Source organism: Strongyloides ratti (genome assembly GCF_001040885.1).
Source record: "Strongyloides ratti genome assembly S_ratti_ED321, chromosome : 2".
Taxonomy (NCBI): domain Eukaryota; kingdom Metazoa; phylum Nematoda; class Chromadorea; order Rhabditida; family Strongyloididae; genus Strongyloides; species Strongyloides ratti.
The window spans coordinates 4,818,387-4,844,287 of NC_037308.1; the positions used below are offsets into that span (position 1 = coordinate 4,818,387).

The window sequence follows — 25,901 nt, forward strand, 5'->3', positions numbered from 1 at the left end:
TTTAAAATCATTTATTCATACAAAAAAAAAGATTACAATAAAATTTTGTATGTTCAGGATATGAACAATACAAAAGAAAAACATGAAAATTAGATGGTTAATGGTGAATAATTTTACCATATTTTACACTACGTAAAATAAAAAATGTTTTAGGTAAATATCAACGATGATTTACCCTAGAGGCACATGTTGTACATAAAAAAGTTTTAGTATTATAATATACTGATAAAAGCACAAATTTGTCTTCTTTTTGTAAATTATTTCTAACCCATACAGAAGATACATCTAATGATATTAAAGACGATTGCCAAAACAGTTAAGACAGCCATAACAAGTAAGAGAACAATAACCCAATCTTGAAGTCTAAAACAACATGAGTCAAGTAATTTTCCACAACATTTAAAATAATAAAGGGCATTTGATTCTGGGCAGGCTGCTCCAACAACTGGAATTGGACATCCTAGTGCTGAGTCCTTTAATTCCATAGGACTAAGAGATTTTACTTCATCAATTAATTTTGAATCTGCATTTGTTTCCGTAACAAGTATTGAAAGCATACATATTCCAAATAATAAGCACGGTGTAAAATAAACAAATTTCATTATTGAAAGTCAATTCTGAAATCAAAAAAATTTTATAAATAAAAAAAAACAAACGATAACAATTATAGTTATAAAATACAAAAATACTAAACAACAAAATATTACAATGAATGAAAGTAAAAATTTTAAAATATTTATATTGTCATAGTATATATAGTATCATATATTTTTACACGTAAAACTTGGATAAAAATCCATATATAGTAGTTATATAATACAAAAAAGTTTTTTATGTCAAGCTATATATATTTATCTAACAATCACCATTTAATGGCAATTAAAATTTTAAAAATACCATCATTTTTTTTAGATTATTATCATATATATCTTAAAGATAGGTAGCTAAAAAAAATACAATATATTTGTACTTCAAAAATAGAAATTACATTTAATATTAAAAATACAAATGTAATTTTCAATTGCAACATTAGAAAATGAAATTATTTTAAATTTATATGAAATTAAAACATATGTAATGTATAAATATATTAACACTTATCATTATCAGATTAATTTTTTAGTATATATATTTATATATATCTTATATCAGACATAGAAGAAAATGTATTAAAATATTTGGTTTAGAAACAAAATAATAATAATAAGAGGTTATTAAAAAACCTTCTTAATTGATAATATACTTATATATATATATATATATATATATATATATATATATATATATTAAATGAATAATAATAATTTTTTCTTTTATTTTATTTTGCATACATAAAATATATATATATATATTTATGTTATTAGATTAAAAAAAAATTATCTTTTTTTCAATATATATTCTTTAAAATATAATAAGAATAGTGTCTTAGAGTTTATTAATACTTTAAATTTCATGAGAATTAAAAGAATATATTATAAGAATATCATAAAAAGTAAAATATATTTAAAATTACTATTAAATTTTTCTTCTTTTTTTTTTTCCTAATATGTATTGATTTAATTTTTACAAAAGAAGATGAATAATAGAATTTTTAGGCATATAGTAGGTGAATATATAATGGGGAAGTTATGGTGCGCAATAACATATATTATATATATATAAAAATTTATAATAAAAATATTTTGAAAAAGATGAATTAGAAAAGGTTGAGTTAATGTAGAATATACGTATATGTATATCTAAAATAGATATTAATTTATATATATATATATGTATAAAATATGAGACATCATGAATGAACCACTATCAATTAAGTGTAATAATGAATGTGTTGAATGTTTATACAAAATATATATAAAATTGGAAAACTGTTATAAATAAGGTAAATTTTTCAAAATAATATAACTTGATCATTTTAGTAGACAGATACAAACAATCAAATTAGGGGATGATGTAGTAAAAAAAAAGAAAGTTTGATAATAATAAATGTTAAAATAAATTTTAAGTATTTTGAAGTTAACTATTATAAAATATCAATAAGGGCAAAATAACATTACAATTTAAAAAGTCATAAAATATTTTTATTTATACATTCTATAAATGTGTCAATTTAACTGTATTTCGTATTTTTCCTTTAACCATCTTTTTACGAAAACGGTTATTTGATAAAAGAAAAAAAAAAGTTTATACATAGAAAAATGAGATATAAACTTTACAGCATTTATCATTCTAATTTTGATTAATAATCATCATTCAAAGTGTAATGATGTGTATTAAAAATATCCTTATTATCGTTTAAATTTTATATATTATCAAAAGAAAATATTACATTAAAAAATGTTAAAAAAAAATGATTAATTTAAGATATTATTTATTATCTATAGCGAAATATACAAATGTTTTAAATAATTTTATATTATATTTGTTAATCTTTAGATAGAACGTCTTTTTATTTACCTATACAATTCTCAACTATCGTTAAATCTTTAAATTATACTTTGAGGGAATTTTTTTTTTTCCTACAAAAACTTTTCTTTAAATTTAAATTAAACATTATTATTCTTAAGTATAAAAGAAAGTTAAATATAAAATAGAAGAAAAAAAAATCTATTAAAATATAAATACGTTAAATTTCTGGATAATAATTAATACAATAATCAAGAAAGAATTTTCAAATAAATTTTTACATAAATATTTTATTAAATGTGAAAGTAGTAAAACAACTTATCTCTTTTGTCAAAATATAACAGAAAAGATATATTTAAAACAGAAGTTTAGTAATAAAAGATCTGTAAAGTGTTATTGTGGTGGTACAATTTATTTAAATATGTAAAATTTGTCATTTCAATGATGTGTAATGGCAAATTTAAAATATATTACTTTCCTTTTCAACTATATCTATAGTTTCAATGAAATATGTTGTGATATTGTGGTTAGAGAAAGTATATTAATAATCATAAAAAAGTACTAAGAAATTAATGAAGATTCTTAACTATTTTTTTTTATCATTTTTCATAAACTTAAAAAAAAAGAAAGTATATGACGTTTTAAAGAAAAAAAAAATTATATTCATAATTATTTTATATTATTATGTTTTGACCTTATTCACTTTACATGTATTAATAATAATATCTTATAGTGCTAATTTTAATAAACTCTTGTTTTTTAGAAATTGAAGATAATGTTTTTTTAGCTATTACTTAAGATAACTACTAGATGTTGTCTTATATAATATAAATTTTCTATCTAGTATCAGGAAAAAAAAAGTATAGATAAAATTTGTTTTCATGAAAATGAAACTTTTATAAAGAAGAAAGATAATATTTTATTTCAAACAATCAAATTAGAAATGTGTTTTGAATGAAATTTAAGAAGAATACTTATAAAAATAATATTATCACAAGGACATCATATTTCATATAACTTTAATAAATCATTATAAAGTAAAAAAATTAATAAGATAACACTAAATATTATTATATTACATCTAAAATATTTTTATAAATGTAGTCAAATTTGACTCCTTTATCTATTTTACATAAAAATTTATTTTTTGACAAAAATTAATAAATAACAATTGTTTAAATTAATATTTCATATGACAAAAAAAAAAAAAGAAAAAAGACAAAATGTTGTTGTATGAAAGTTTATACAAACATTCAAATAGATTTTGTTTAAAAATTATATATATTTTAACTAAGATTTTTAATAGTACATTCTTACTCACTTTTTTGTTACATAAATTTTTTGAAAATTTTTTTATTCTAATTATATTATCATGATATTATTTTGATATTTACAAAGCTATAATATACATATTAAATTACATTATTTATATATTTTTTACTTTTATAAAAAAAATTATCAACAAAAAGTAACGCTAAATTAAAGAATGAGATATTTTTTTTTTTCAAATATAAATAATAATATGATATTAATTATTTAAAATATTATATTATAAAAAAAAATAATTTCTATTAATGTTAAGAGGGAAAAAAAACAATTACTTAAAATTTAAAAAATAAAATAAATTTACAATGATTTTTTATTGAGAGTGAAAAAAAAAAATTTTATGTTATCAATTTAAAATATTAAGATAATTTTTTTTGTTGTCATAATGTTTATATTGTTCATTATTTTTTTTCTTAATTATTTATTTTATAATATACCTATAAATTATAATTTTATATGATAAATATATAGTATGAGGAATGATTGAATAAATGAAATATTAATTAACTTGTTATTTCTTATAACTTCTGAGTTATCTATAACATCACCTTTACACTTTTTTATTTTGATATTTTTTTTTAATTATCTTTCTAAACAAGATGATAACAAAAAAAAAATTTAAACTTTTAGAATTACAAGTCATATAAAGTAAGTTGGTTAATTAAATAACGGAAGAAAAGAATATAGTACAATAAAATTAAAATGAGAATAATAAAATAAAATTAATTGTTAATTTGTATAGTATGAATAAGTTTTATACTTTTACTTTATGAAATAAGATTGACATAAATGACAAAAAAAAAAAGAAAAGTAATGTCATTTATAAAATGAAAGTTTCCTTGACAAAGGTAAATCTTACCATAATCATTAATTATCAATCAAGATAAAATTTAAAATTTTAGTATATAGATAAAAGGACAATCAATCTAAAAAAAAAGTTAATTACAGTAATGACTTTTTATTTCTTTGATGTTAAATCCATTTTTATATGTTGTATTTCAAGTTTGATTAAAAAAAATCTTTTGAGTTGTTAATAATAAAGAAAATTTTTTATTATAGTAGAATAAAACGGCATGCTTTGTAAATTATTTTGATACTTCACAAAGAATGATTGATAAAATTAATGTGATTTGGAATAGTAGTATAAATTTAAAAAAAAAATATATATATACTTTTAATGACTACTTAAGAATTAGAAATATATTTCAACAAATTTACAGGTGATTTATATACTAACTTATTATGTTTATATTTACATTAATCTTTTTAACTCATCTCTTATTGTTAATGTATATATATATATTAAGTCTAAATTATTTACATTCCTAACATTTTTTTCTTACACTGGCATAATTTGTTTTTGTCAAAAATGAAAATTTCACTGTATCAAAGGTAATTGAAGAAATAAAACAGGAAAAGATAAATTATATCTCATTTATAAGGTGAAAAAAAATTTTTCAACTACAATGAATATTAAAAATAAAATATTTTAATATATTAAAAAAAAGAAAATAATTAAAATTATACTTAATTAAAAGAATGATAAAAAAAATAATCGTATGATTTTTTTTTTATATTTTTTAATAATTAAAATTGAGATAACAGTTTTTCAAATATAATTACAACAAATCCATATAACATGACATTTAAAGAAGCATTAGTTATACTGAATAATAATTTGCATGTCTCTTCATTTTCCACAAAATTACAGATAATTTTAATATTTACCAGTCTTATTAAATATTTTACAGCCCATAAGTATTTGGGACATGGACCGTAAAAAGAGACCTGTACAAATTTTTATTTTAAAGAATTCTTAAATATCTTCTATTAAAAGCTTTTTTAAAATAATAATTAGTTTATATATATTTTAAAATTAATTAATACCTTATATTTTGTTATTATATGATTAAAAATTAAAATATTAAAAAATACAGTATATATAATGATAAAAGGTGACCAGGATATATTAGTTATCCTATAAATATTTATCTTATAACTTTCAATAAATTTTTATGAAATTGAAGACATCTTTAATATGACATGTTTTTATTTCATTAAATATAAAAAAAAAATGAACTAAAATAACATATATGTAATTTGTCGTTTTGGATATCTTTTATATATAAACTATCATTTTAAAATTCAATGTTATTCTTCTTTTAAATTATAATTAACTTCATATAAAATATTTAAACAATTCCACTATAAATAGTATTTTTTTTTAAAAAAATGTCATATAAAGTGTATGTTTTTGTTTTTTCAATATACTTTTTTTTCACCTTTTAAAAATATATATATAAATAATAAAAAATTTTTTTTCCTATTTAAATGTAAAAATTATTAGTATGTTTTTTTCTTTGCAATATTTAAAAAACAATTTTTTTTATTTATTAATAGTTTATTGTACTAATATTTACTGATATTAATTATTTTTTAAAAACATTTTTTTTAAGGATAAAAAAAAAAGATTTTGTATTTATTTACTTCATGATTTTAAAAGACAAGAATTTAATTTTTAATGATTTGTTTTTTGTGAATAGGAAAAAAGTATAAAAAACTTAAAATTTTAGATATTTTGTTTGCAAGAGTAAAATATATATGTAGTTTTAATCTTTTTTGTGTTACTTAGTCTAGATAAAAAATTTTTATATATATATGTATATCTTTTTTTCTTTATATATTTTTTTTAATTCTTCTAAGAAAGGTATCAAAATTATTTGTTGTAGAAAAATTTTTCCTACATTCATATATTTGATTTAATTTTCATACCTTTTTTTTTGGATAATTTTTTATTACTTTACTTATATGTTTTTTTTTTATCAATTGTTAAATATAAAAAGATATACTTTTTTTTTATACAAAAAAAACTTTTTATATTATCTGATTAAAAGTTGAATATATATGTTATAAAAATATTGATATCTATGTAAATTTTTTTTTATTATTAAACGACATTCCTTTTTTTTTAAATATACAAAATAAAATGATAAGGGATATAAATTTTTGGCAATAACTTATCCCTCCTGAGGATTGATGATATTATCATGATAAATCTTTTTGTTTTATCTTTTTTGATTTATACAAAAAATTTTTTTCCCTCATTTTGACATAATTCATCAAATTAAATACATTTTATTCCCTTAAAATGCTTCAATTTTTTTATAAAATGTTATGAATATTTTAAAAAAAAAATCAAGATTATTAAAAGACATTATAGAAATGTTTGAAAAGGAAAAAGTGACATAAATTATAAAGTAGGAAAATTTTTAGTTATATATATATATATACATAATATTAAAGTACTTAATATAAAAAAAAAATTTTTACATTTATGGTTAGTTACAATTTTAAGCTTTTTAACTGAAGTTGTATTTATCAAATATTCATACAAAATGAACTTTATTTCATTTTACTAATTAATTTTGTGACTTTTTTTTTATTTATTTCTACTTGTTAATAGTTTTTATTTGATAAACAATTTATATATACATATATAATAAATTGTTTCACTTTTTTATGATCTTATATAAATCTCATTCTTTTTTATTAAATAACATTGTTTTATATTTTAAAATGTTAATTTATATTTATTTTATTATTTATAATAATGTTATATATATATATATATTTAAGTTATTTTATTTTTATACTTTTTTATTAACCAGGTGGATATATTTATATATATATATAAAGAATATTTAAGATAAAATAATTAATATAATAATATATGAATTTGACATTGTACTTATTATAATATAATTCTAAAAAGGCATATAATCTATAGTCATAGTTTACTAAAACATATGATATAAACTAATTTGGAGGTACATCATTAACTCATAAAAATAAACTATTAGTAGTGATATTATATGCCATGATAACTTTTAATAATCATTATAAATGTTTCAGTGAATAAACCCCCATATGAGAGTTATTAAAAATTTTACATTTTATATATTAAAAGTGGTTTTATAGTTGTTAACCTTATATTGATGAGTCGTTTCTTAATTTTTAAAAATTTTAAATGTGTCTTTTTAGATTGTTAAATGAGGATATTTTTAGTATAGTTAAAGTATTAAAATTAAATAGTATATTTTTATTTAAAGAAAATATGTTGAAAAATATTGTATTATTTTTATCATTATTATTAATTGTTTTTTCTTTGGATGATAACATTACTAATCATGATATTCCATTAATTAATGAAAATTTCATCAATATTTATGTAAGTTATTATTTTTTTTTTATTTTTATAATTATTATATAAATAATTTTAAAAATTATAGAAATATCATTATCAGATGGCGGTGGAGGATAATGTTTTAGATAAAAGAATGATATCACATTTTAATAAATGTGAATATGATAATAATAATAAGAATTTACAGTATTATAGTGATACATCATATTTATCTCCTGGTCAGATAAATATTTACACTGAAATTGGTTCTCTTTCAAATTTTATACCACAAAAGTTGACTGAAAGTTTTTTTGATATACCATTAGATAATTTAAATGAATTTCTTCAGACAACAGAAGACTCAAAATATCCAACTTTTAAAGATTTTATTGATGGTTTTAAAAAAGGTACAAATAATGATGATGAATTTCATAAAGTTATTATTAATCATATTGAATTAAGTGAAATTAATTTATTAGAATGGGCTAAAAGAGTAACTGAGAGAATTAAAGAAATTCCTAATTATAATCAAAAATGGAAATTTATTTTAATAACACCTACAATACAAGATATTATACCTAAATATGGAAAAATTTATAAAAATACTAATAATACAAATTATTTATATAATAATATTGTACCAACATTATATGAAACATTAAATTATATAAAAAATACTCTTCCAATAAAAACATTTATAGTTATATTAAAAAATGAAGATATGAGTATTTGGAAAACATATAAAGAATCATATAAGTATTGTCAATTTGCTACAAAAACATGGTTTAAAAAAAAAGATATAATAAATAATTGTTTAAATTGTAATAATTATAATGAATGGACATGGCAAATATTACAAAGAAATATAACAAGATACTTTAATACAAAATATTTTAATGTAAATATTATAAATTTATTGGATAATTTTATTCCATTAATTATTAAAACAAATAAAACTAAAGGTGAATGGATTGATTTAAGTTTTATTTCAATTGATTGTAAACATCTATCTGATATAGGAATTTCTACCCTTCATACAGCAATCTGGAATTGGTTAATTTCACCAAGGCAAACAAAATATGAAACAAGATCATATTTTAAACCAACAGTACAAATGTTAAAATGTCCATTACCTTCTTGTCCATTTATGGCAACAAATAATAATTTTAATTATTGTGATTATAATGATTATCAATATTCAACAAAATTTAAAAATTTATTATTACATGAACCATTTGGTGAGGAAGCAATGATTTTAATACTTATAATATCAGCTATTATTCTTTATACATTGATATGGAGATTTATTGGTAGTTTAATGAAAAGACAAGAAGAATATAGTAATAATATGAAAAATAAATGGAATCAAATACCATTAATTGAAGAAGGAACATTGTTAAATCTTTAATATTGTTTTTTTTTTAAATAAAAAAAATAAGATAAATTAAATTAATAATATTATTAACATAACACAAAGTAAGTTTTTTTTTTACTTTTATTTTGTGGATATAAGTAAATACTTTAACTCATCTTAACAGTTATAACAATAAAAGTATTATTAAAATAATAATATTAATCAGATGTTTAAATAAATTTAATAATTAATAATAAATATGAAAATATTCTTGAATGAGTGTGTTAATCCATCTTCAGTATCTTGTTAACTAACTTATTAACAGTAAGCATTTAGGTGGAGAGGAAAGTTAACATTTATCCTACTATTGACCGTGACAAAGTACTTAAAATATAGTATACTTATTATTATGAGGAAGATACAATATTTACACAATCAGTGCCAATTATCTTACTTAAATATACTATTTTAGGCAACATTAACCTTTCCAAATATATAACAATCTACCTAATATCTACTTCAAAGTCTGTCACCACATAGTTGACGGTAAAGTAAAATGATCCTAAATAAGTATCTATTAAAATATATTTGTTTGTATATATCTAATTCATAAAAGAGATTAACAAGTGTTAACAACTACTTCAAAAAAAGTGTTCCAATGACATAAAGAAAGAACCTCTGTAAGAGAATCAAATTTCTAAAAAGAACTTTAAAATTCTAAAATGAAAATGAAGGATCTTTAAATGAAGGTAATAATGAAAGATAATAAGAAAAGATAAATCTAATAAAATAATAATGATAAAATTTATAAAAGAAAAAAAAATTATATTTATTTTAAATATACAATTACTGTAATTTTAAGAGTACCTTTAATTTTTTTTTTTATTTGAATGTATTTTCACATTCAAATATTTCATCATTTTTATTATCTCTTCTTCATTTATATAAATAGGTATTAAATGATAAAAGTAATAGTTAATTGTATATAATATAAATATCTCATATAATAGCAAAGAGGAGGATATATATATATATTATTGAGAGATCTTTTAAAATTATAATAATATATCAAATTACAGTTATTACAGTAATGAAGCATTTATTATGTATCTAAATTGGATAATTTTTAAATAATAACTAATATTTATGTTGTCTTAATAGAATTATATTTACATTTAGAAGATCTCACTCAAAGAGATATTTTATATATATATATATATATATCTTGTCATTGGATGATATTTTGTGGAGATATTTTTTTTTCCTTGACTATAATTCACTCCTCTTCCTCTTCTTCAATTTCATCAAGACAACAATCAACTGGACTACATTCACCACTTTTGTATCCTTCACCATGTTTATTTCTTTTATGTTTTGTTCTTCTATTTTGAAACCAAACTTTTACCTGAAATGGATATCCAATTAGACTCATTAGTTAAATAAATAAATCTTACTTGTGTTTCTGTTAAGGATAACCTAGATGCCAGCTGCTTACGCTCATTTCCAATAACATAATGATTTGATTCAAATGCTTTTTCAAGATGAATAAGTTGTGATGGTGAGAAAGCAGTCCGGATACGTTTAGTTTTTTTCAATGGTTGTAAAAATAGTCCCGGAGCAATATCACCATTTTGTGGTGATATCATAGAATGTTGTAGTAATTCTAACCAATGTTGATTCCATAAACGTTGTTGTAAATTAATAGTTGTAGTTGATGGTATCTCATGATTATTATTACTACTATTATTATTATTGGTAGAAGATAAAAAAGGATTTGCACATGCCATCTAAAAAGAAATATAATAAAATAAAATTATTTTTGTAATGATAATTATTATGTATCTTTTTTATTTTTTTTAAAAAAAAAAGAAAGAAAAGTATATAATTTAAATTTACCTGAACATGTGGCATTAAAACATCAAAATATGACAATGTTTGGGGAATAGTTGTATTTTTACTCATTAATGCTGTAAATTTTGCCATTTCTTCTTTTAAATTATGTTTATTTTCATTTCCTGTATTTTCTGTACCATTAGATACAATAGAGTCAATGGAGAATGACTTTTGTCCAGTGGTAGAATTCATAATAATAATAACAAAAATCAACAAAAACAGTAAATAATAATATAGTAGTTTTTTTTTTCTTTTGCTTCACTCCAAAATACTAAAATTAAGAGGTAATTTAAAATAAAGTTATAACTGAAGGTAGGTACAAAATTATATGGTCCTCACATAGGCGGCCCTTCCACCTTCTGTGATTGGGGTTTTTGTTTACATAAAATAAAGTCATCTTTTGAAAACAATGAATATATCTATGTTAACTGCTACTTTATACATTTGTAAAATTAAGTAGTATTTTAAGGTTAAATTTAATTGAAATAAAAAGCATTTAAAACAATAATGATTTTATATTATAAGTAAGAAACATTTAATCAAAATGTTGGTCAAAATTAAGCTTATTGGTATATTGAAAAAAGAGATGATTTTCATTGTTTGAAAAATATACATTTATATTATATATAATATGATGTGTATTTATAAAGAAGAAAGGTAAATGAAAAATGCCAATGAAAAAGCATGCTTTTATAAATAAATGGAGTTTAAAAGTATATTTGTAATTGTAATATAGGTGGTTAATTCACTATATTAAATTTCACATTCATCATTAACCATATTGGATTTTTAAAATAACATTGTAAAATTATACGCTAATCTAAGATTAATTGAATATTATTTTAAATTGAAGATAAATTAAAGAGTGCAAGGTAAAATTATGAGAAAATGATTGCATGATAAAAAGTAATTTTCAAGAAGAAGAAAGTCATTTTTATCTTTAAAACTACTAATATTATAACAAAGATTGATGATATTTTAATTTTATTTCTCTATATAATAACATTTACAAAAAAAAAAAAAAATAAAATAATAATATAATAGTAACTATTTTAGTAAAATATTAAAGTAATAAATTTTATAAGATTACAGTATATATGAGACACTTGATAAAGTATGTAATTTTGATCTGATTTATTAAAACAATGAAAAATATTAATAAAATATTTTTTTTTTATTTTATCTAATTTTAATTATAATGTTTTATTAATACTTATATATTTGTATCAAAAGTTAATAATTTGTAAGTGTCTACTGTTTCTTTTAACTAGATTAACTAGGTACTGTCGATTACTCTTATTTTAGGATATCAGATTTAACAATCATATTATGACAATATTTTTGTAAATATATAGGTGAAAATTAGATATATCTTACTGGAAGCTAAAAGATTCTTGTTTTTGTTGAAATTTAAGAGTACATTTATTTTGTTATCACACTTAAAAAGCATGAAATTATGTACTTTAAAAAATTACCTTTACATTAAATATTTTTTTCGTATCTGGTGAAATTTATTTTATCATTCAAAATTGATATCCAATTACATATGTTAAAATAATGTTGATTGGTAGATTAACACATAGTTGTAAAAACTTATTTATAATTAATATATACACAACTGGATATTAATAGTAAAAAAAAAGATTATTTTAATATCATATTTTATTTAACATCACTAAAAAATAAATAAAAAAATATATTTAAAAAATTTTATTTTTGTAGTGACTATTACTTTTGAAATATGGTGTCATTTTCTTAATATAGTTATTAGTTTTATGTTATTATTAAAATTAATGATTAAAAAATATTTAAATTATACTGAGTATTTAAAAGAATTTTTAATTAAAAAATGGGAATTTAATTAATTTGCTTTTGATAATAAATGACATTTTATAAAATTAATATTTTTTTATATTTGTATAAAGGTAATTGATAACCCAACTTTTGATTCTTTGAAATAAAATAACTTTATACTTTTTTTTATATTAAAAAATATTATTAAGATTTAACTTTACAGTTATATTTTAATGTAACATCAACAAACAGTATGGTATTTTTGTAGTCAATTCAACAATATTACTTTATTAGCCGATTTCAGTAGTGTAGCTAATTCATTTTCTCTAAACATATATTCTAATTTAAATAAATAGAATTTTAATAACTTTTAACATAGATTAAAAGTTTAAATAGCATTACTATTACATTTTAATATTTAAATATATTGTAGAAATCAATATGTATATTTAAAACTATTTCATTTTTATTATAGATTTCTTTAAAATTAATTACTTGAAATGTTAAAGATATAAAAAAAATATTTTTAATTAACTTCGTGCAATGTAAAAGTGGTTTTATATTTATTATTTTTATAATAATGATTAAAAACTATTATTCTAAAAAAATCATTTAATATATAAATTTTAAATAAAATAAAAAAAACGTTAAGTGGTTATTGTTTCAAACAATAACTTAAATTATAGTCAAAATATTTGTTGAAAAATTTACTAAATAAATATTTAATTAAAATTTATTATTTTCAAAATGTATTTATGTTATTTTTGTATTTTAAAATTGTATATTGTGATAAATTAAATTTATTATTTGTTTATTATAATATTAAATTACTTTATTATATTTTAACTAGTTTAACAATATTCTTCATCCATAACGTCTTCCATAATGGTACCATCAAGAAAGAATACCTCCAATCATTTAATTATAATTTTTCTTTAAAAATATTATATAGTTAAATTATGATATAATATACCACAAGAAATTATCATCAAGTAATAGATGTTGACTATTCTTATTCTTGAATCCCACTTTACTAAATTAATATTATAAAAATTATTACAAATGTTAAAAACTTACATTTTAAAATATATTCATTATATTATAGCTGAAGAAGTAAATAGATGATAATAATATTTTCAAAAAAAAATTTAACCATCTCATAAAAATATAGTTAAAAATTCATTTAAACTTGAAAAAGATATTGAATAACTAAGGTAACAAGATGAATGGAAAAAAATTTATCCTTTATATACTAAAAATTATTGTTGCATAAAAATATTCATTTTCAAAAATTATTAATTTATTGTAATATATAAGAGTGTGTAGAAAATTACACTGATGTTAAAAAAAATTTTTAAACATTGATAACAGAAAAATAATAATTATTATGAATAGAGAAAGTTAGTGATGATAATTATGGAAAAATATTTTTCTAAAAAAATTGTATCAATAATTAAAATAATTATTAATATTAAAATTTCTTATTTTAAGAAAGTTTTAAAATTGTTGTGAACTGAATAAAAGCACAAGAAATTATACGAATTGAACAGTGGAAGTATATATCTGGATTTGTTAAAACTACTATGTTGATTTTAATAAATTTTAATGGAAAAATAAAAAAATAGGTTAATTGAAAACATCAATCCGAAATTTAAATTACTACAACTTTTAGTAGTAATATATATCTATTTTCATAAATCTAATGATAAAATAGAAATTCATAAAACAATTTATACCAGAAAGACAATAAAAAAAATTTGTTTTTTTTTGTCTATATCAATCGCAATAGTTTATTTATAAATTCATTAAAGTTTTTTCAATGTAAAACTTTAAACTAATGTCTTTCTAAACTTATTGAATATAATCATGAACATGTTAAAATTAAAATTTTGGAAATTATATGCAATCAAAAGTTAGAAACAAAAGTGGAGAATATTTTTAGTAAAACTGGACTTTTATGATACAATTAAATGTGCAAAAATAAAAAAACATTTATAAATCAATTACATAAGGAAAATTAATTAAAACTTAGTCTAAATGTTATGAATCATTTTTATTTTGAAATATAGCAAGATATATATTTATTAAACATTTCTCGAGAATATGCTTTTAACTCAAATGAACATACTCGTAAAAGCATGAAATTTAATGCACTGAATTTCGGTTACAATTCTAGATACACTTCACATTAACAAATTTTGAAATTGTTAATATTTCTTAAGATAAAAAGCTTGGTATTTTTTTAACATAATTAGTTGCCATTATTCACTATATTTCAAATATGGTTAATATAAGAATGTTTTGAAGGTAGACTCTATATGAAAGCACATTAGAAAGCGATTGGAGATGACCACCTGCTTTATCATTCCATTGAATTGATATATATAACAAATGGTGGAAATTTTTCTAAAATATTCATCGTACCTGACTTTTTAGTATCTTAGAAAATACTTATCCTATGAAGGTGGGACTAGTTTCATTTAATTTGTATTCAAAAATTGATTTAGATTAAAAATTTTCATAGCTATATCATTATTATTTTCATAGATATAAAAATTGGCAGAAATTTTTCTAGATTTATAATTTTACCTCTAAAAATGCGACCAAAAATAAACAACTTTTTTTGGAATTTGAATATGCCACTATAGTCATTCGATAGCTCTTGAAATGGGATGAATTTTGAATATAATCAACAATATCCGAAAATTAAAATTTCATGAGTTATAAGCTGTCAAAGTTGAGGGTGAAATTGGGGAATATTTTTATATAAATTTCGACTTCTATGATACAATGAGATATTTTACAAATAAACAGTTGTTTCTAGGTCAATTTTTTACGATAAATTCATTAAGCCTATTCACAATTTGATAGGACTTAGAAAAATGAAGATATGATAAGAAATATGTTCAAAAAAAAGTTTTAAGAATTTAGTGATAACTTAAGTTGATAAAGTCACAGGTCCATGAAACTTGATGCGCTGTGCTTCTTTTATAATTTAAGTTATACCTTACGTTGAAAACTTTTTTAAATTTTCAACCGTTCTTGAAATACTGAGGTTGGTACTTTTTCGCGCGTAATCTATTGTCACCGTTTTTTTATATCTCGCAAGTACTTAAGGATATAAAAAAATTTTGAAGGTAGACCCCACTTCAAAACTCATTTGAAAACGATTGCAAAAATCTGATTTCATTTATCTCCATTATGAAAGGAGATATGACCAAAGGCGGAAATTTTTCTAAAATATTCATTGTTCTCGACTTTTCGGTATCTCAGCAAATACTTATCATATAAATATGGGACTAGTTTCATTTGATTTCTATTTTAAAATTGGTCCAGTTAAGCTAATTTCATAGTATAACTTTATTATTTTCAGAGATATAAAAATTCGCTGAAAATTTTCTAGATTTCTAATTTTACCTCTAAAAATGTAACTAAAAATGAACAACTTTTTTTGGAATTTGAATATGCCACTATAGTCATTCGATAGCCTTTTAAATGGGATGAAATTTGAATATAATCAACAATATACTTAAATTGAAAATTCTGGAGTTATAAGGAGTCAAAGTTGAGGGGCGAAATTGTGGAATTTTTTTTTTAAATCTCAATTTCTATGATAATATTGTAAATTTTAAAAATAAATATTTTATTCTAGATCAATTTTTTACGATAAATTCATTAAGCTTATTCACACCTTTATAAAACTTGTAAAAATGAAGATATGATAAGAAATATGTTTAAAAATTAGTTTTAAGAATCTAGTGATAACTCCAGTTGATGAAGTTACAGAAACATGAAACATGATATGCTAAGCTAATTTTATAATTTTAGCTATACCCTATAAGAAAAAATTTTTTATCATTCATTATTCTTATGATATAATGCTTGGTACTTTTTTCTGGGTAATATTTTGTTATTTTTTATTATATTCAAAAAATATTAGAAATATAAAAATTTTTTAGATAGACTTCACATGAAAAATGATAAGAAGTAAATTCCTTTGTAATAAAATATTTTTATTATTTTCTAATTGCAGATTATTAATGAAAACATACTTCATGAACATGTTTTTATTTTCTTTATTTATTCTTTTAATGAATGCAAATTTTTATTAATGCATAGTTTCTTTTCTTTTAGTTAACGAATGTCTTTAAAAAATATTTAAAAGTAATTTATAAAAGTAAATTTTTTTTTGCATTTATTTCAGGTTTGACATAAAAGACTATATATTATAAATTTTATTAATTAAGTTTGTGCGTAATAAATTTTAATTATATAAATTTTAAAGTATATATTTAGTTTGTTGGCTAAAGTATACCATTTTTATAGTAATTGGAATGATAAATAACATGTTAAAGTATATTTATAAAATGATATATCATTTAAACTCTTTGATTATTTTATTATATATTAAAATGATTAGATTTAGAGAAATTATCAATAAATATAAAAACAAAATATAAAAATAAACTAGTAAAATGGTAATAAAAAATAATAAAAAAATAAAATTGTCATAGTGACAATATAAAATCAAAATGCTTTTAAAATGATTTTTTTTTTAAATTATTAAACAAAAAAATTCCAAGTAGACGTCATTTATTTAATTAAATGAAAGACAGTTAATTAATTATTTATTGATCAATTACTATTAAACAACACAATCTTTTTTATTAATTACCGACTTTAGAAGTATGATAACAATCAGTAAAAGTATTTAATTTTGAATAAACACCTTTCCACAAAAGATATGACATACTAAAACAAAATTGAAGATTAAACTTATTCGTTGAAATTTATTTGCCACCAAAGACATTCATTTTGTTATGTCTCAGATTCTACGTAGTACTTCTTCTATTAAACAATTTCTGCACAAAAACCAGTCTTATATTTTGAATGTATGTTTATTTATAATATTGATTTATCTATGTTTTCTTACATGTGATTTTATTAACTTTTTGTAGGCTAGAAATTTTTCAAAAAATATTAAAACTTCTCCAATTTTAAGGAATGTTGGTGTGCTGTTGAAAAAAAATGTATGAAAATTAACTTTAATAATATAGTTCTATTTATTTATACTTTTTTCTTTTCTTGTAGAAAAATGTTCTTTCACAGATAACGAAAGTCCCTTTCCATCCAGGAGCCAGTAATCTGGTACCATTAGGAGTAAGTTACTTTTTTTTATAATTAAAAATAGTTTATAGAGTGTTGCTGGAGCAAAACCACCAACAGGATGGGAAGTTGTAAAACATTTGTTACGGTATGTCTGGCCAAAAGGTAACTGGGGAATTAAGAGAAAAGTAATTATAGCTATGACTCTTTTGATAAGTGCTAAGTTGCTTAATATATATGTGCCTTTTATTATGAAAGATATTATTAATTATTACAATGAAAAAGCTCCTGAAAATTTAAAATTAAGTATAACTGAAGATGGTACCAAGACTATTCTAACTACTGGATTTTGTTTAATTCTTGCATGTATGTTTTATTAGCTATAATATTATATAAAATGAACTAATTTTTTTTTTTTCAGATGGTCTTGCTAGATCTGGTAGTGCTTTATTCAATGAATTAAGGAATGCCGTATTTGCTCGTGTATCCCAACACTCAGTTAGAAAAATTGCACATAGAATTTTTCTTCACTTACATAATTTAGACTTACAATTTCATTTAAATAGACAAACAGGAGCTTTATCAAAAGCTATTGATCGTGGAACAAGAGGAATGTCATTTGTTTTATCTGCATTAATTTTTAATGTTATACCAACAATAGTAGAAGTTTCATTAGTTTCAGGAATACTGTATGCTAAGTGTGGTCCTCAATTTTCACAGGCAACCTTGGCATGTCTTGGTACTTATGCTGTTAGTACATTATTAATTACTAGATGGAGAACTAAATTTAGACATGAAATGAATCAAGCAGATAATGATGCAGGAAATAAAGCTGTTGATTCATTGATAAATTATGAAACTGTAAAATATTTTAACAATGAACAATTTGAGGCTAAAAGATATGATTTCTTTTTAAAAAAATATCAAGATGCATCTCTTAAAACTTCAACATCATTGGCTTTCCTTAATTTTTCCCAAAATGTTATTTTTTCAACTGGTCTTATTGGTGTTATGGCATTAGCTGCACAAGAAATACAAAATGGAACAATGAATGTTGCTGATCTTGTTATGATAAATACACTTTTTTTTCAACTTAGTGTACCGTTAAACTTTTTAGGTAGTGTTTATAGAGAAATTCGCCAAGGCCTTGTTGATATGTCTACAATGTTTTCACTTATGTCTTTGAAATCAAATATTCAAGATTCTCCTAGTGCTTTACCATTAAAAATTGATAAAGAGCATTCAACTGTTGTTATGAAAGATATTCATTTTGGTTATATACCAAATCAACCAATTTTAAAAGGATTAGATTTAGAAATACCATCAGGAAAAAAAGTAGCCATTGTTGGTGGTAGTGGATGTGGAAAATCAACAATTGTTAGACTTTTATATAGACTTTATGATGCAAATTCTGGAACAATTACTTTTAATGATCAAAATAGTAAAGATGTTACAATTAAAAGTTTAAGAGAAAGTATTTCAGTTGTTCCTCAAGATTGTGTTCTTTTTCATGACACAATATTTTACAATCTTAAGTATGGTAATCCAGAGGCAACTGATGAAGAGGTATATGAAGCAGCAAAGATGGCTGATTTACATGAAGCTGTCCTTCGTATGCCAAAGGGATACGAAACATTTGTAGGTGAACGTGGTTTAAAACTTTCCGGTGGAGAAAAACAACGTGTAGCTATTGCTAGAGCTATTCTTAAAAATGCAAATATTGTAGTTTATGATGAAGCAACAAGTAGTTTAGATGCTAAAACAGAAGAAAATATTATGAGAAGTTTGAGAGGTGCTTTTGCAAATAGAACATCATTGTTTATTGCCCATCGCCTTGCAACAATTGTTGATGCAGATATTATTTATGTTCTTGAGGATGGTAGAGTGATTGAAAAAGGTGATCACAATACATTATTAAGTAATCCAGATTCGAAATATAGTGAATTATGGAAATTCCAGCATAGGGATCCAAATGCATTGTTACCAAAAGTTAAAAAAAGTGTAGCTGATGATTTATTACTTGAATTAGAAAACGATAAATGCTGTGGAAATAGTAGTTGTAATAAATAGAGAGTAGAATAGCATACTATAGAAATAATATTAATCTTGTTGTTATATATATATCATTTTGTACTTAGAAATTTTTTTTTTTTACATCAATTGATGTAACTACGATTGTTGAAAAATTTAATCCAAATTTTTTTACTACTGTGAATGTGTTATTGTCACTTTAATTATTTTATCTAAAATATTTTTTTGATTAAGGTTTTAACTTAGATATTAGAAGATAAGGAAATGGCTGGATGTCTGGATAATTTTCATTTTGATTTAAATTTGGATTTTGGAGAGAAAAGAAACACTGTTGCTAGTATAACTTCAGGACTTCTCTTCTTTACTGGATGGTGGATTTATATTGATACAGCAGCTTTCTATTCAAAAGAAGGTGCATGGAGTCACTCATACATTATTATATCTATTGTAGCATCTGTTGCAATGTTTATGTATGTTAAAAAAATTTTAAGATATTATATATAATATTATTTTTAGGATTAATGCAATTTCAAATCGTTATGTAAGTGGTGAAGCATATGAAGAAGGAATTCTTGGAACAAAAGGTGCCCGTTTCTGGATATTTGTTGCTTTTGTTCTTTCTTTCTCATCTATTATTGCTTCAATTTTGATTATGTTTAGTGATTATGTACTTGTTCAAGGAGATCATTCTGTCTATCCAGGAGTTGCATTATTTTTAAATGTTTTCTTAATTTTCCTTGCATCTTTTGTATATAAATTTGGAAGAACTGAACCATACTAAGCAACATTATATATATGAAAAATTTTGTACATTTCAGTCTTAGTAAGGCGATTGGTTGATCTTTCAAATAATAGACAAATTTTGTCATACTATAAAAATATTTACTTCACTGAAAAATTATTATCTTTTTATGAAAATTTGTGATAATATATTTTTTTTTAAAATATTTTTTTTATCAAATTAAAGAATCTAAAAAAAACAACTGTAAAATATATATAATATTAGAACCATAATTTTGATTTAGGTTAAAATGTTAATCGAACAACAAAAATAAAAGTATATTTAAATTTTTTTTGTATTATTTTCACTCTCTAAAATGTAAATTTTTTAACTACTTATATTAATCATCATCGTATACTTAACTTTTTGCTAGTTATATTTTTAATAAATTTTTCTAGATAAATTTTGTTTATTTATAATCCATTAAATTTAAAACAATTTCTATAAATATATTTACAAATAAAAATATAATGATTATTTTATTTAAAATATTTACTATTTTTTTTTTTGGCAAAAAAGAATTGTCTTTTATCTCCAATATTATCCAAGATCTTAATTATTTACGCTTTAAAATGTTATTTTTGCAATTTTTTTTTTGTAATAGATTATTATTTCTTAATATATTTTTTTAAAATTGTCTTAATTTCAATTATATGCATTTTTAATTTTTTAAAAGTAAAAAAAAATGAATTTTTAGAATCTGCTAAATATTGAAGTAAAAATATATTTTTATTGATGAGTTTTGAAAATCCAATTAAAAAAATCTTGAAAAAGGAAAACCATTATATATTGAAAAAAAAATTATATAAGTATATCTTAGATTATTATAAATATTTATTCACATAAAAAATATATTTTTCTTGATTTCCATTATTTAATTTAATTTTTATAATTGTCATCTTTAAATTTTCATGTAAGTTGTATTATATAATTTATTTAAATTTTTTTTTTTAATTATATAATTTTTATTTTAAAAAAAATACTGATATAAATTATAGGTAGATTGTATTCATTAATACATTTATCTTCTCTTAGTAAGATGGAGTTATTATTTTGTATAGACATATATTAATTCTTACACTTCTTTGATTTTCTTTATAAGTAATTTAACAATTAATTAATTATTTTTGTTTAAATTTCATTTATAAATTTGAATGTTACAATAGTCCACTGGGGAGATAAGAGATATGTACCCCATTGAATTTGATGGGGGTGTTAAAGGTTGTACGGATGGAACATCAATTTGTGATGACAAAGTTGTCAATTGTGTCAATTGAGGCATAGATATGAGGTTTCCATTGACATGAGTAGGGATCTCAGTCGGGTGTTGGTTGACGTAATTATAATTGTTTTGGAGCATAAGGTTATTCAAATTGTTATTAAAGACATTTCCAGATGCACATTCAAGAAGAGCTTGATTAGTTATTAAGGATGATTCTGATGCTCCTTGTGGATAAACATCATTAAAAAATGGTGGTGTTGAGTGAGCAGAAGTTCCATAAATAAGTTGTTGATTAGGATGATGTTCTACATCACTCATCATTGATTCTATAAATAAAAAAAATAATAATATATACATACATACATAAATATTATATACATATTACTGTAGATGACATTTTATATTATAATATTAAAAAAAATTTCAATTAAATATTGCTCAATATGTTTAATTATAAGTGTATATACTTAATAAATAAGAACTTTTGACCATCTTAAACAGGTGAAGATTTAAATAATAAAAAAGTCAAATCTTATAATCATTAAAAGATTATCTAATAATATTTTAATGATTTTAACTATCATCTTACGTAATAACCACATTTGGCAGCAATTCAAATTACATTATTATCCTTATTAAAAGAACTACTTAATTAAAAAACGAAGAGTACTTATAAAAGTGGATAAAGATATGCCTTACCGACTGGCATGAAGTCATGCGTAATAGAAGTGTTATTTTCAGAAGAATTAAAAGGCCTATTTCTTCTTGAATCTCTTCTTCCCCCAGTTAATCTCATCTGTTTTAATCTCCTTTCTTTGGATCTTCTATTTTGAAACCAAACCTAAAAATAAAAATAATATTTAAACAAAAAAATAATTTGTTTGATTTTGGATAAAAATTTTTATCAATTTCCTTCCTATGTAATTTAAGATCAAATTTAATGATGAAAGGAGGATTATTTTATTTATTAATGATAAGTAATCATTAATCTAATTATTTATATACTTATTTTATATATTTCCTTATTAAAAGTTTAATATTTTTATCAGATGGTAAATTTATATCATTTTAATAAACATCTTTATCTAACATCATCTTAGAATAATTTTTACATAAACTTCCTATTAATTTCCTATTGAAATCTCTTGAAAAAGTAAAAAAGTTTGCCTTCTTCAAATTACGGTAAATGATATGAAAATAAAATTTATGTATAAAATAATACTTGTCAACCATCTTTTCAACAATCATCGTCATTCTCATCATATAATAAGAGAATCCCTTTTGTGTGTGGAACATTATTATTATCATTATCATCTCTCATACAACAACTATCTCTTTTTCCTTTTTTATTCATTCACTTTTATAAAGAGTCTGTTTAGGAAAGATAAAAGGGTGAAGCAATGGGGATGACAGAAACAGATAATGAAATTGGCATCCTTTTTCATATTCCCTGGAGAAGGCAGGTGAAGAGAAAACTATTCAACTTGTTTATAGGGAAACTAATAAACAAACTAAAGACTTTTAAATCTAATCATCCCTCATTTAAATGGTTTGACTTAACAGTTACATATTAAAGAAATTATAAAAGAGAAGATAAAGTATTTCTATCATACCGCTAATCTTGTTATTAAAATAATTGAATACCATACATATATACTATCTATGTATAATGACAGTAGTTATATAATAGAAAAATACTATTCCCTATCATCATATATATTATATAGATATATATATATATATTATATATATATATATACTTATAAATAAAAATTCATTTTCTTTTCAAATTTTCAAATACTTGGAGATTTGTAGGTTTGAGTATAAGTTAAATGAATCTATTTTTAATGGTTCTTAAGGACGATGTAAAGTATTTTTTTAGATGTTTAAAGTTAAATTATTAGTAAAGAAGTATTAGATTAAATATTTTACTTTACAAAATATATAAGAGATCCTTTTAAATATAATTATATCATCAATATATAACTACCGTATTCTTTTAATAAAGATAATATTTATAATAAATTTTAAATTACCTGTATAACACGCATACTTAATCCTGTTTCTTGAGCTAATTGTTCTCTGATATGTCTTGTTGGTTTTGGTGTTGCATTAAATGCTGCCTTTAAAATTTCTAATTGTCTTGATTTTATTGTTGTTCTGGGACCTCTTCGTTTTGATATTAAATCATTATCATATTTTGAATTATCAATATCACCATTAGAACTTAAATGATCATTTTCATTAATTTCATTAAAATTTGGTGTATTTGATTCACCATCTTCCTCCATTATATAATCATCCTCCTCATCTTCAATTATTTCTTTTTCTTCACCTTCATGTCCTTCTGATTCACTTTCAAATGTTTGCCCTTAAATATTTAAGTTAATAAAATTTAAAAAAATACAACAAATATTGATATTTAACACATTTATTTAAAAAGCTACCATCTTGTAGGAACATTTGTCATGACACTTCAATAAAAAACTTTATGAATTACTTATTCTTTCTTTTTCATGTCCTAAAAATTTGTTTAGCTACATTTTCTACAAATCTCAGTTTGACGGACAATTGACGGTAATATTATATATAGATATATGCATGTATATTTATATGCCAATGAAAGAAAGGACATCACTTGTTGTCAGTCTAAGCATCTTTTCAAAACCATAAGATGGATTAGTTTCATGTTTAAGAAATTTTTTTTTTTTTCCTCATTCTAAATAACTAAGAATTTTAAAAATGCACTAACATACATAGGAACGGTACTTGGATATAAAAATGAAAATCAACTGCTATAAAATGATGAATGAAGCTGTCAAAAAGAAATAGTAGTAAAAGATTTTTTTTAATGTATGAATAATGTACCATGTTATAAATTAAATGTTATGTTAACTGGATTAGTAATTTTCTTTACTACATGGTATTATATCAAGATAAAGCTTTTTTAAATGAAAATTTTTTTAATGATAAAATATCTTATCAATATTATTAAAAAACGTACCTTGTTGTATAATAATATCTTTTTCACAAGCAAATGTCCCATCTTCTAAACTACAAATCTAAAATTATTATTAAATTATTAATAAAAATTGATGGAAAATAATAATTTACCTTATCACCTGTATCGAAAAGTTTAAAACATTTTGAACATTTAAAACAACTGATATGAAATATTTTTCCTCTTATCTGCCTAACCATCTCTGTTTTTTCAATTTGTTTTTTGCAATTACCACATTTATTACCTACTCTTCTAAAAAAAATATAAATAAAATAATAAAAGTTTGGTAAAAAAAATTTTATTACAAAAATTATTGATAGGATAATAAAAACTTACTTTGAATAGTCTTTCTTACAAACTTGAACACCATCAATTTTAAAATATTTTTCCGTTAACTCCATCTTACAATCATAACATTTTAAACATTTTTCATGCCAATAATAATTATCACTCATCAACATATAACGATCTTTTATTGGAGCTTTACATGAGTAACATGAAGAACTTGAAGTTCCATTTATATTTTCAAGTAACTGGGGCATTTATGTAGAAAAATATATTTATATTTATTAAATATATATATATATATTATTATGTATAAAAGGATTTGTTTCTTTTTAAAAAAAATATTTTAATGTAACGTTTTCAAAAAAAAAAAAATATATATATATATGTATATATAAATGTAATGTAAATGTCTATTTTAAAAAATGATTAGAAATTTTAAATAATGGTATGTAAATTAACTTCAGGGATGGCAGATAGCGGCGATCATCTGAAGGGTAGATATTTATGAGAGACTCA

At 20.7% G+C, this 25,901-nt stretch overlaps 7 protein-coding genes across 7 annotated transcripts; 4 read left to right on the forward strand and 3 right to left on the reverse strand.

The window, feature by feature from the left end:
• Positions 1-263: 263 nt before the first annotated feature.
• On the reverse strand, positions 264-557 carry SRAE_2000153800 (Protein of unknown function DUF2650 family-containing protein; the record flags this gene model as incomplete). The annotated part of the gene is made up of 1 exon (XM_024652502.1): positions 264-557. One exon carries the CDS (start codon positions 555-557, stop codon positions 264-266), a length of 294 nt encoding a protein of 97 aa, XP_024506072.1.
• Positions 558-7,846: 7,289 nt separating this feature from the next.
• SRAE_2000153900 (Hypothetical protein) lies at positions 7,847-9,323 on the forward strand (the record flags this gene model as incomplete). The annotated part of the gene is made up of 2 exons (XM_024652503.1): positions 7,847-7,960; positions 8,022-9,323. 2 exons carry the CDS (start codon positions 7,847-7,849, stop codon positions 9,321-9,323), a joined length of 1,416 nt encoding a protein of 471 aa, XP_024506073.1.
• Positions 9,324-10,545: 1,222 nt separating this feature from the next.
• SRAE_2000154000 (Homeobox domain and Homeodomain-like and Homeodomain, metazoa-containing protein) lies at positions 10,546-11,354 on the reverse strand (the record flags this gene model as incomplete). Its single annotated transcript, XM_024652504.1, has 3 exons — positions 10,546-10,674; positions 10,724-11,056; positions 11,166-11,354. The coding sequence occupies 3 exons, from the start codon at positions 11,352-11,354 to the stop codon at positions 10,546-10,548; spliced, it is 651 nt and encodes a 216-aa protein (XP_024506074.1).
• Positions 11,355-17,776: 6,422 nt separating this feature from the next.
• Positions 17,777-18,285, forward strand: SRAE_2000154100 (Hypothetical protein; the record flags this gene model as incomplete). Its single annotated transcript, XM_024652505.1, has 5 exons — positions 17,777-17,848; positions 17,915-17,986; positions 18,048-18,116; positions 18,155-18,210; positions 18,261-18,285. The coding sequence occupies 5 exons, from the start codon at positions 17,777-17,779 to the stop codon at positions 18,283-18,285; spliced, it is 294 nt and encodes a 97-aa protein (XP_024506075.1).
• Positions 18,286-18,313: 28 nt separating this feature from the next.
• Positions 18,314-20,132, forward strand: SRAE_2000154200 (ABCB7; the record flags this gene model as incomplete). The annotated part of the gene is made up of 2 exons (XM_024652506.1): positions 18,314-18,428; positions 18,484-20,132. The coding sequence occupies 2 exons, from the start codon at positions 18,314-18,316 to the stop codon at positions 20,130-20,132; spliced, it is 1,764 nt and encodes a 587-aa protein (XP_024506076.1).
• Positions 20,133-20,357: 225 nt separating this feature from the next.
• Positions 20,358-20,874, forward strand: SRAE_2000154300 (Tmem50a protein; the record flags this gene model as incomplete). Its single annotated transcript, XM_024652508.1, has 2 exons — positions 20,358-20,563; positions 20,610-20,874. The coding sequence occupies 2 exons, from the start codon at positions 20,358-20,360 to the stop codon at positions 20,872-20,874; spliced, it is 471 nt and encodes a 156-aa protein (XP_024506077.1).
• Positions 20,875-22,012: 1,138 nt separating this feature from the next.
• SRAE_2000154400 (Lim1) lies at positions 22,013-25,639 on the reverse strand (the record flags this gene model as incomplete). The annotated part of the gene is made up of 6 exons (XM_024652509.1): positions 22,013-22,422; positions 22,796-22,937; positions 24,133-24,467; positions 25,101-25,158; positions 25,211-25,349; positions 25,434-25,639. The coding sequence occupies 6 exons, from the start codon at positions 25,637-25,639 to the stop codon at positions 22,013-22,015; spliced, it is 1,290 nt and encodes a 429-aa protein (XP_024506078.1).
• Positions 25,640-25,901: the final 262 nt, after the last annotated feature.